At 30.4% G+C, this 12,773-nt stretch overlaps 2 protein-coding genes across 3 annotated transcripts; both read right to left on the bottom strand.

Moving 5' to 3' along the window:
• Nucleotides 1-167: 167 nt before the first annotated feature.
• LOC130823543 (endonuclease 1) lies at nt 168-5,828 on the bottom strand. The gene is made up of 9 exons (XM_057688187.1): nt 5,554-5,828; nt 3,611-3,791; nt 3,107-3,214; nt 2,918-2,973; nt 2,294-2,377; nt 1,906-2,001; nt 1,414-1,478; nt 1,168-1,241; nt 168-642 (listed from the first exon to the last, which is right to left on the bottom strand). Exons 1-9 carry the CDS (start codon nt 5,695-5,697, stop codon nt 518-520), a joined length of 933 nt encoding a protein of 310 aa, XP_057544170.1. The 5' UTR covers nt 5,698-5,828; the 3' UTR covers nt 168-517.
• Nucleotides 5,829-6,223: 395 nt separating this feature from the next.
• On the bottom strand, nt 6,224-12,014 carry LOC130823542 (endonuclease 4-like). Of its 2 annotated transcripts, XM_057688186.1 has the most exons (10): nt 11,794-12,011; nt 11,498-11,626; nt 10,428-10,608; nt 9,419-9,529; nt 9,287-9,342; nt 8,697-8,780; nt 8,346-8,438; nt 7,644-7,711; nt 7,213-7,286; nt 6,224-6,746 (listed from the first exon to the last, which is right to left on the bottom strand). In XM_057688186.1, the coding sequence occupies exons 2-10, from the start codon at nt 11,612-11,614 to the stop codon at nt 6,598-6,600; spliced, it is 933 nt and encodes a 310-aa protein (XP_057544169.1). In that variant the 5' UTR covers nt 11,615-11,626; nt 11,794-12,011; the 3' UTR covers nt 6,224-6,597. The 2 variants fall into 2 exon arrangements, with proteins under 2 accessions (XP_057544169.1, XP_057544168.1); XM_057688185.1 differs by having other exon boundaries at nt 8,346-8,780; nt 11,794-12,014.
• Nucleotides 12,015-12,773: the final 759 nt, after the last annotated feature.

Genomic DNA, 12,773 nt, shown 5'->3' with positions numbered 1-12,773 from the left:
TTTAATTTAAAATTTTGAGTCTAATAATTAAGATCCTATATATTTCAATTCAAAATACATTTTATTAATACTAATGGTTAAAATTGAAACAAGATAACCATAAATATTGAAAAACTGCAAAATATAAAGTTAAAAAGCAAAAAATAAAAGAACCAAAGATAAAAGAAGGGTAAAACTAGGAATGTGTACATTAACAAATGAGTTAAATTACAAATTTCTACTAAATACATGAATCTAAATTGTACAACAATTTGGTCTAATCATAAATTTAAAATACATAAATTTGAACATAAAATGTTAATATTTTTTATCATTAGATGCTAAACATATGAGAAAATAAAAAATCATATCATATTCAGTGGATCCCACTCATAGAAATTATGATTAGGGTTTGAAGAGAAATAAAAAAACTATAAATCATATCTATAAAGAATAATGCGGCCAAAGAAAGAATCACGTAAGTTAACAAAAGAATATGTTAAGAAATCTTTGTTTTGATGATGATTGGGTTAATTGCTTATGTAGCTGTTGCCATTGCTTCATGTCCATGGTTGAATACATTGTTCAAAATCATGGCTAATCTAACTCCTCCTTGTGCAATTCGTTTCATCACGAAAGGCAACCTTGAATTAAAGTAATCATCTAAAAAAATATCACAATTACAAAATTGTTAGCACGTAATTTAATTACTCGATCTATCATAAGAGTAGTTAAAGAAGAAAAGAGGTTGCTTTCAGAATCGAATTGAGTTTATAAATTATAAAAAAAAATAATAATAATAAGAAAAACAATTTTTCAAAGGTTTGTTAGGCGTTTAGGGTCGGGCTTGATATTATATGGACTTTAAGCGAAAATAAAATAGAATTTCTCACTAGGAATGTATACTAAAATTCATAATTAATATATTTTATTAAATTTTAAGTAATTAATTGGTTCTTTAATATGGTATATATTATAAGTCAATGTAATATATTGACACGAGTTTAAATTTTATTCAACCCGATCATTTCAAATGGAATATTTAATACCATATATGAAAAGATCATTAACTTGTTTTTAGATGAGTTGATTTCTTATACGGTGTAGTGGGCCCTAAAAGATATTGGCTTAGAAATATGTTTAGTAACTAATAAAAGATTGTAAATATACTAAATAAATATTAGTTACCTGAAAGAGTTACACCGGGCTCAGCATCTTTGTAGCCCCATTTACATGCTATGTTTATGCTCTCAGTGGCATATCTATAACAAGAGTGGGAAAACTTGTTTTAAAATGATTGATATATCAAAAGCTATTTTTTCTATAAGTAGAACATTTACATTTACATGTGAGAATTTTTAAAGTTAAATATTGTAAAATTAAAAGAACTAAATAACTGTAAATATAAAAAATTGACTTAAACAGCTGTATTACTTGGTTACACATGCATGAAGATTGTTACAATCTGTCCAATGTGAGACATCATCTGACCATATTCCCTGTGATAAAATAATAATTAAATTAAATTACTGATATATATTATAATTATAATTAATTAATTATCATTATGATAATATACATGTACTGTTTGGTAAACGACTTTTAGGTCGGCTGTTTGGTTGATTTTTGATTTTGGGCTTTTGTTGGTCAAAAAACCAAAAAAATGTATTTAATAAATGATTTTTCAGTCAGCTGAAAATCTGATTTTTAAGCCAATAAACAACTAACAATCAATACCTAATTTTACTAAAAACTTTTCTAAAAACTCGACTAATACATGTAGCTTAAAAGTCAACAAATCAACTAATACTTCTCAGTAGTTAAACAAGCCAACTAAAAAAGTCAAACGAGGAACAATTATTTGGAAACACACTAAATATCTATGTTGCAAAACCTAAAATGTAAAAATAAGGTTGAAAGTCTTACATCAGTGAAGTTTCCTTGAATGTGTTGTAGTAAGAGATCCATGTCATTGTCATAGTATTCCTTCATGGCTGTAAGAACTATCTCTCTATCCCATACCTAATTAATACCATTATAATTGTAATAATTTAACCATAAATTAGAGATTTAAAATTCATTTAGCTAGTTCAAATCATTGTAAAGCATGCATAATAATCAAAGCATATCCTGCCTTTCGCTTAAGTTGATGATTAAAGTTACACAATCGATATATTATGTATTCTGCTCTTTATCACGCACTCGTATATTAAAGTCTATGAAGGGTGCGTTTACGAGTTTTTTGAGAAAACTATTGGCAATTTCATTTAAACGGAAGAGTATATAATTAATTTAGCAAAAGTAAAAAACTTACATGATGAAGATTAGATTTATGCCTAAACCAGCGTAGCTCAATAGTATTTCCTCCTTCATCACTTGTATGTGCGCAATGCATTGGCTGTGAAAAATAACATAACAATTAAATTAACTACTTTATATTACAACAAGTCTTATATGAGACCATCTTATTGTGGGATGGATCCATACAAGCAATTCATTAGTAAAAAACATAAAAAAAAATGAATGACATTTAAATTCACTTATACTTATACAAGAAGTATTTTTTTTAAAATAATTTAAACTGACCAAATTGAAGTCGTTTCATAGTAAGACGATCTCAATAAAGAATTAGTATTTATATTATCAGTTATATTTAAAATATTTTATATATAGAGAGAAAAAATTTAAACATAATTTTTTTATGGATATAAAGAAATAAAAATATATTCATGTAAGATTTTTTTTTATATTTGTTTTGATGTATAGAATTTTGACATAAAGTTTTATAATTTTTAATAAAGCGTAATTTTAGATACTAAAGCTTGGATTATACTAAAAATCTACAAAAAGAATCAAATATAATAAATATTATGAAAGGAAGTAAGTAATTAATTGCATTTATGATAAGAGTACTGAAATTTTGTTAATCCTTTCAAACCTGATGAATGTCTCCCATGAAGTGTGACAAGAATAGCAATGCTTCAGTCAAATTATCTGCATTTGAATGTAATTAATTACTAAGATAAAAAAAACAAATAATATTTGTAATTTAATATGACTGGTTACACAAATAAAATAACTTATGATAAGAGTAACTCAATAATTATTATAAGAGATGAGAACTTACAACGCCTATCAGAAGTTCCTTCACGATAATGTTGAAGTTGAGAAGTAAAATTTTGAATAGCACCAGCTACACACATATCTTCAACACCATGTTCATCATGACAATCCCCTAATAAAATAAACATTAATTAATGATTATTAAAATAAGTGAAATTACTAAATGATTAATACATTTTTCTATAACCAAAAGAAAAAGTTATAATTTATTCAAAAAAAAAGTTATAATAGTAACTATAATGTATTAAGCATCTGTTCATTATCATTTTTTGTTTCTAGTTTTCAGTATTTTTAAACTAAAAACCGAAAGTGCTAGGAAACTAGAAAAATGACTTTCACTTTTTCGTTGTAAGTTTTCAAAATTACCATGTAGTCGATAAATTTAACTAATTTTAATTTATTATAACACATATGTCATAAGACTACTCTGAAAATAAAAAAAAAAATTTTAAAAAAAAAAAGAAACTACAACGATACCGAACGGGCCCAAGTGATTAAGTATGCTTACGTTTGTAATTAAAAGAGCAAGAATTATCAGGAGTATCAATGAAATGTAGAGGGCTAGTCCAGCGATATTTGTACCAATGCCTAACTTGGTCTGGCCATACACATAATGCTGATAAATCTCCGTCTAAATTTTGTGGCAATAAATTTTTTACAGCATGTGCTGCGTCTGCCTCCAACAAATTCTGTATTAACCATAAATTATATATATTTGTCAAATATATACCACAGTCCACATATTATAATAATAATAATAATAATAATAATAATAATAATAATAACTACTTTTTTCATGCAACGGATTTTTATTTAGGCTTGATCGCTCTTATTTTTCATCATCTTTACCATCGCATTTTGCACATGCACAAACTAATTTCTTCATCTTATTTCAGCTTCTTTCTTTTTTCTATTTTTCTAATAGTTATTCTTATGAGAGACTATCTCTTAGTGAGACGACCTAAAAAAAGATTTTTATTTTTCATAATTTATATAAATTGGGTTATGTAGCCCATACTTGAAGTGCGTCTCACAGTGAAACCTTTTCATACAACAATTTTTTTTTATATCTAATTTGATCAATTAATATGATAAATTTTAAAAAAAAAGAAATGAGTTATGGTTCCTTTTTTTAAAAAAAAAAAATTACATTATATTTCCAACATAATATACGTCCTTTAAAATTGAAACTTAGAAGCCCAGGAAAATAAAGCTAAGCAAGTAGGGATTACGAAAGGGTAGTTACCCAAAGAGAAAATGTGGTGTTCCATGAAATGTTTGCTTACACTTCAAGCCAAGGCTATTTAAATCGTGCACGTAATATAATTATGTTACACCAAGCGTATATTGGTGTTTCTTTACTTTTGGCGGGTCTGTTTTAAATATTTGATTTTTGCTTAACTTAATAAATTCCTTACAATTATTACGATTATCTTATTTGTGTACTTTAAAATAACATGCATTAATTTCAAACTTTAAATTATCGGTCTTATTTTCATGTAACTTTATCAATTAAGTTAGTTGAGACATTTAAAACGTATATTCATGGGTCGTAATGACATTATATACTTAATCTAAACTTCTAATCATAGGCTAAAGTTAAGTTGCGGATTTAAATCCTAAAATTTTTAGAATTTGATGAGGAAAAAATGTAGATTGATAGTCGATAATTATAACTTGAAAATACTGATGTAATTATACAACTATATAATTGGATTTTAACTTGAACCAAATTGGTATGGACGCATCTCCACATTAAATTACCAATAATAATATTAGTAAAAAGATCGATTTTGTAAAATAAATTCATTGGTGAAAAGAAGTAAAATCATTATAAATTAGTCAAAATAAGATTAATTTAAAATAAATAATGCTTTTTCAACAATTTCAAAATGAATTGAACAAACTTAAGTCAAACCAATAAAACTAAAAATAGTATGAGTAGCTTTAATTTAGAAAATTATAGTGTAATCAAAATTGGAATATTAAGATAAAATCAAAAAGACGAACAAGAGAGTGAAATTTAAAATGAAAAAATATTGAAATAATTAATTTTTCACACATTTGTTATGAACAATCTTTTATATTGATTATTTTCTAATAATTTCATTTTTAATAGTAGTATGTAATTGCTCCCAGCATATTCAGTGTAGGAGGGGAGAGGGTGAATATGTGATGGTTTAGGGGTAGGGCTGTGGTGGTTTAAATCACTAGGTATAAAAAAAATACATAGCAAATGTTGAATTATTAGATAATAATTCAAAAGTGAGATAATTCGCAGTAAATAAGTGAAATGTTGAATTATTTAGGATAATTTTTCCTAATAACAAAATGTTTATTTCTAATTGACCCTTAATTGCAATTATTATCTATAATTTTATATTTCTATAATGGGATACAAATGATACAAATAATATTTAAATTTGGAAAAGAGTTAGAATAGTAACTTACCTGAGCAATTCTACAAGTCATAATGTGACCTTCTTTGCTCCATGCTTGAACTCCAACAATCAAGATCAAACAATAAATGAGACAAGAAAAAAACCTCCATGAGGGTGAGCACATTGGATAAAAACCTCCAAGCTTAATCACCATAATAAGCTAATTAAGCACTCTTAATTATAATTATGCAACTAAACAATAAGTTTTGTATAATGTTTATTTATATTCTCTCCAAACCTAAAACAAGACTCAATAAGTAAATGACTTGTAATGAGCTAAGGAAAGACTTGTATTGTATTTATAGTTGCCATATAATTATTATATATATACTCTCAGTCCCTTTGAGTTTAGATCTTAAATTATATATATATAAGAGCTTTTTGAGTTTTGTAGTGCAAACTCAGAAAGATAGAAAGAATAGTCCTCAATGTGAAATAAGTGGGACAGATTGGTAAAAGTTTTTATTGAGTGCAAGTTTCATTCATCAACCATTTTTGAGTAAATAAAAAGTTTTTATATTGTACAAGCAAACTCAGCATATTCTTTTAGATCAGCATCTTATCATCATGATGCATGATCCATTAATGACAATAATTGATGGCTCCATTTTAAATGTACAATACATGTGTTTGACTGAAATATAATAATAAAATTTAAATTTAGACATGAGCAAAACAAATAAAATATATATTTTATATCAATTATTAACAAATAAAATCATTATTACAATAATTTAATTATAGCTAATAATATTCATAACCCTAAGACTACAACCTATGTAGAAGGAATGATTTAAAAATAATAGGAGAATCAGATATTGTCTCAGTTGGAGTAAATATACGGCTTTTTCAAATAAGATTCTGGTTTGATTTTCACCTAACCCTCTCCTTTATAATGTCTGTCACCACTCACTAAAACAACAATGCCATAGCGTTAATCCCAAAAGATTAGGATCCGCTATTCTTTTCTAATATTAGTATCAGTAAATCAGCTTAGATAACCAAGAGTACATATAATGATATAGTATTGCTTCTTTTTGAACAGGTTGTATCCTCAAGCAGAGCTTGCTTCTTGCACCCGTCCTGCTGAGTTGGAGATAAGCCCACAAGACTCAAAAATACGGTTGAGAGTCGCAGCCAAGCGAATCCCGCCTTGAGCCAGCCTCTTTTCTACTACGGGTAGTCGAGAGAGGAAGTAGTCATCTGTAACACAAATCTTAAACTTTTAGTTGAATTAGTTCCTTGACATGGAATCAGATGCCCAGGTCATTGTACAAATCTCATCCACCGGTCATTACAAGATATGAAACTTTAGGTATAAGGAAAGTCTGTATTGTATTCACAATTCTTGTTCAAAGGGCTTTTGCGTGAGGGGCATGATATAGTATATAACATATCCTAAGGCTACAATCATCATCTTACGCTTTTCCCATTCCTATAGTAGAAACTACGCGGAATTAACTCTAACCTTCTAATACAAATCTCATCCACCAGTCATTACAAGATATGAAACGTTAGGTATAAGAAGAGTTTGTGTTGTATTCACACTTCTTGTTCAAAGGGCTCTCATGTGGGGGGCATGATATAGTATATAACATATCCTAAGGCTAAATCATCATCTTCGCTTTTCCCATTCATATAGTAGAAAATACGCGTAATTAACTCTAACCTTCTAATACACTTCCGGGTGTCGCGTTTTTGTAAGCATATTTGCAAGCGAGGCTAACACTCTCGGATGCATACCTGCAAAAGCATGATTCAATGGTTATTCTTATCATTTTCCACTTACTGTAAGTATATAGATTGCCCTAAAAGGCTAAAACAGCGTGGTTACGCAACCAAATAGTTGAATCCGGCTCAGCTGAATCAAGTATTTTCAGAGGAATTGTTATCGCTCATTTGTGTTTCGCAATCTTTCTCTTCCGTCTTTTCTAAGAATAGTCTGGTGAGGTATATTGATATATTCAAATTATTAGTGTACGCACTTTGCAATGGTTTTTAGTTTTTCATTATATTTTGAAGAATGAAACATTACAGATTCTACAGCTCTTGCTAAATTCACGAGCAAAATACGCAAATATCCCCAATAAAAAGACTTACGGATTAGGACAAACTGTGCGGTTTCCATCACATTCTTTCCACGACTGAACATAGTTGGACCAATTTTCCTGAAAAATCAAAAACGATACACGTTAAATGACTCGTGTTCAGTGTAACATAATTCGCCAGTTCATTCGCTTATTCAATTACCGATTCGCTCAAAATGACCCTAAGTAGCCCAAAACCGACCATAACTCGCTTTTTTGATTCGCGATTCGCAATGAGATTAGTGAATCATGTGACACTACTCGTGTTATCAAATTAATGGGAGGTAGGAAGCAGTAATAATTAATGAAACTGCATAGACTGTGCAAAGAGGAAAAGACAGCAGCATTTTCTGTTTACTCCAATCTCATAGGGTAATTTTCTGAGCATGTGCAAGGTGTCCGCCCGGACAGGCCCCCTAAAAGAAGCCTCAATTATTAGTTCACATAAATTTACATTGCTTTTGCTTTAGTTTAACTACTTGCTTTTAGGACGCAAAATTCCGAAAAATGTCAAACAAACAACGCCTTCAATTTTATAGTGTATTTTTGCTCCGCCCTTGATCTCAACAATATATAGTCGACTACTTTGTTTAAACAGATTGTTTCACATGATAAATGAATGCTTTCTGCAAATGAAATATGGTTTTTAGCAAATTAACTGAAAATATTCATTGTTACCAGATTTATATTACATTCGAAAAAACCAAGAATTTACCGTAATATTTTTTTGCACGGTTTCTATCATGATGTTCAGATCTGAATCATAGAACCTCTTCAACGCAGTATCAATGATTTCCGTATCCCACACCTGAAACAGAACACAGGTAGTTGAAATGAAAACAATATCAGGGTGTACTGTGTAGGGAGGAAAAAGATCGTGCATAGAATACTCATCATCATCATCATCATTATCACCATCATCCCAATCGGTCCCGCCTAAGACAGAGTCTGCGGAGGGTGGAAAAGAAGGTAGACCAATACCCCCATCACGAGGAGGTCGCGATTGAAGGGAGTCCCTCAACTCGAGTATCGCCCGACATATGAAGTCCTTGTATAGAATACTCACATGGTGCAAATTAGCCTTCCTATGGTACCAATGAAGTTGTATTTTATTCCCACCTAGATCACCAAGGAACCCACAATGTAAAGGCTGCAAACAAGAAAATCCCAATCAACTGCATGTTTCCAATAATTATTGTGATATAAAAATTGAAGCAAGTATGCACAAGGCTACTGATCAATACAAACACACAAGCAAAATGGCAAAGGTTAAACACATTGAACTCGTGTTTATCCCGCGTAGGTGTTAATGGGATTAGGGTGATGAAATGTTGTATAAAAAGAAGCGCAGCAGAAAGTTGTGTTCACCAAAGGCACATATAGGGTGATATTACAAGGGTCCAATATTATAAGCAAATCAAGAATACATTGCTTCCAACGAGATATGTTCATTCAGGTCATCGGGTTGATTTCGGATCAATTTTTTCGGGTCGGTTCAAAATCAGGTTTTGTATCCACATTGATTTTTCATAAATTTAATTTCATTTTTAAGGCAGGTCAAGTCGGGTTCGGTTACAAGGTTGGGTAAATATCGGTTCGTCCGGTCTGTTTGAACACCTCTACTTCCAATGTAAGGCATCAAGGAAGAAGACTAACCTGGTGAACGTCACCAACAAAATGTGACAAAAACATGAGAGCCTCGGTCAAGTTATCTGTAGATATACATCATCAGTTCCCATTTCCCAGAATACAAGGCAGATTGAAGAAATAAGAAATTAGCATTCATACATCTAGATTCAAAAGCTGGGTTATGGCACGCTGACGTTAACTGCACTGTGTAATTGTAGATTGCTCCAGTCACACATCGATTCTTGCGTCCAGAAGAATCATGGCAATCTCCTGCAGGATGTTTTTAATGGTCTTGAGAAAAACAAATAAATGAAGAACAACCAGTTTGAGAGACATTGAATCTTTACACTGATGTCTTGGTGTTCTTACATGTTTTGTAGGAAAATTGGTGCAGTTTGGTATGAGTTTAGGAGCAAATGGATCACAAATACAAAGGCTAGGAGTCACCAGATATGGTCGGGTTTCACAGGCCCTGGCCGGGTCTCATGATTGATCTCATGGTTTGGCGTCCAGAAGTTCAAAGAGAAAAATAAGAGATGATTGGGTCTCAGAGATATGGTTGGGTCTTGGACTCGGGTTTGAAAGACATGGCCTGGTATCGTATTTTTGGAGAAAAGTGATTTTTGCCCGGACTCTGGCTCTGGTTTCATCATATATATATGTAGAATAATTTGCGAATTACACTCTTAAAGTTAAGCATTTTTGCGATTACAGAATCAATGTTTTATTTTTGCAAATTACATCCACCAAAGTATCAAAGTCTACAACATTCAGGCCAAATCACATAATTCCGACTATTTTAGTGGTTGAAATTTGAGTTTTAAGTGGTCGGAATTCTGTGATTTGGCCTGAACGTTGTAGACTTTGATACTTTGGTGGTTGTAATTCGCAAATTTTATTCATATATATATATATATATATATATATATATATATATATATATATATATATATGTATATAAATATATATATATATATATATATATATATATATATATATATATATAGTTAGGCTAGGTATTTCTTTTGATAAGGTTGCAACGACCATGTCATACACCAGTTAGAAAACCGGACTCAAGCAGAACTTGATCAAGAAACAACTATGGTATTGGTATAGCAACGCAAATCAAATAAAAACAAACTGAAATAGGAAGCAGGAATGAACTTACTGTTGTAGTCGTAATTACACCGAAAATCAGGTGTATCAACAAAATGCAAGGCTCGGCTCCAGTAATAGTGAGAGCGAACCGCAAATAAATCAGCCCAAGAGCACACACCAGCTAGTTCCCCTTCAGCAGACTGTGGAAGCAGTTTTTCCACTACAGCCAAGGCATCTTTGGAAAGAAATCCCTGAAAAATGAATATTCAAGTGAAAAACCTAAATTAATTAATGTTTTTCCAATTCTTTTCCATATTCCTTCTTTGTTTAGAATAAGCTAAATTACAAGACATGAGATGATGAGAGTTTATTCAGGTTATCGGGTCGATTTCGGGTTAAGGTATTTTGGGTAGGTATTGTATCACTATCCCATTTCACTACTCCAATTCAAAGATAACCAATACTTGAAAAATCAATCAAGGTAATAGAAAACATCTCTTATTAGCCATCTTTAGCACCACGTAATACAAAGATTTAAGAGGATCGGGTCTTGACTCATGTGAAGCATGTATCACTTTCCCCGGGTAAGATCCTAAGTTCGTTTCTCGCTGTCGTCTCCCCTTTCCACTCCAAAAATTCAATTAAAAGTAATAGAAACCATCTCTCATTAGCCGTTTCCAACACCACATGATACAACAAAAAATTCAAACACGCTCAGTTTTTACTATGTTATTGTCAATCAACCAAAGCAATGGCAAACCAACCATCAACCAATAACCACCATTCCCACTGTCACATAATTTACTAATCTCCTTGCGAATCACCAATCCAAAAATCCAATTATAGTCGGTTTGAGCAAATTATGAATTCAAAAAGCGAATTAACAAGGCGAATTATATTACAATGACCATTCCAATTAGAAGATAACCATACTTAAGATCATTAGCCATCATCAATACCAACATAATACAAAGATTCAAACATGTCAAGTCTTTTTATGATATTGTCACTTAACCAAAGCAACTGCAAATCAATCAGCAATCAAAAATCACTTATTTTTGAAAAACTTCATCCAAATTCACACAAATTCTCTAAACAAAAACTAATTAAGCAACAAAACGAAACTTATTTTGGTGTTACCTCTGCAATTCTACAAGTAACATAGTGTCCATGCTGTCCCCAGCAAAAAGTCCCAGTAATTAGCTGAAGAAACACAATGAAAACCCCACCAATCCATAATAGATTCAACAATTTCATGCCTTCAATTACCTGCAAAATATTGATATGTGTGATTAATTGCTAGATATCAAAAACCCATTAAAAATAAGTAAAAACAAGTCATAGTACATGTAGAAAAACAAGCTCCTACCAGAAATAGAACCCATAAAAATCGAAAAAAAGGGTAGTAGAAATTGGACAAAAAATCAAAATTTTACCTGTTTTGAAGTAATTATTAGAACCCAGAAAAGTAGAAATCGCAGCACTTTGATCAGGCAAATAATGGAGGGACCAACAATTGATTTGTTTTTATGGCTGGTTGAAATCACAAATTTGACTGTCTAATACTTCTAAGTTCTAAGTGAAAGAATTCTGTTGAGAATCAGGTGAAGGCTCGGCCCTGGGCAACGGTGAGATGGGAATAGGCCAACAGTCCACTAAAAATATTCTTATTTAAGTACTCCTATTTTGTTATTACTTCGTTTTGCATTAAAATGTTTTACCAGAGGGACTCGTATAATTAACTTGTTTATATAATTAATTCCTTTAAAATTATAAATAATTATTTTAATAAATATATATAGGCAAATTCGATAGAGATATTATCACATGAGACTCTCTCAATCAAAAATTTGTGTTTTTTATTATAAAGTCACTATGAGATAACTTAATTAGAGCTAAATACTCTATAATTAATTAATTAAACATAAATATTCATTTATAATACTCATGCTTATATTCAAGTTGTCTCATTAAAAGATATTTTTTTATAAGAATAGCTAATTAATTAAACATCTTCTTCGTACTTCGTACTTAAAATATTCATTTTAATTTTATAGGAGTAATATTTAAGATAAAATGTCATTTTAAAAGTTAAATTGACACTTTGTTATTAGGTTTAAAATAGATAGAGACATTTTACTTTACTACCTCAATCATACAATAGCTGCTCTTATTTTACTGCCTTAGAATTTGGATTCACTCGTTCAACATCATTTGTGTTATATTGGTATGTTATTCGTTTTGCATCAATTTTATCTTTTAACAATTAACAACTTTTACTTCTGACCGTTTTTCTAAAGACGGTTCTCAAAAGCCTAGCCTATTATGTTAATTAAAAAAAAATGACGTGCGCGTGTAAGTAATGTGAAAAGTTACATAATATATTTGGGGTTATAACAACATTTATTTGGGGTTA

This window comes from Amaranthus tricolor, chromosome 9 (genome assembly GCF_026212465.1).
Source record: "Amaranthus tricolor cultivar Red isolate AtriRed21 chromosome 9, ASM2621246v1, whole genome shotgun sequence".
Classification (NCBI taxonomy): domain Eukaryota; kingdom Viridiplantae; phylum Streptophyta; class Magnoliopsida; order Caryophyllales; family Amaranthaceae; genus Amaranthus; species Amaranthus tricolor.
Note: the sequence above shows the minus strand (reverse complement) of the source record. Positions and strands in the feature narration are given on the sequence as shown.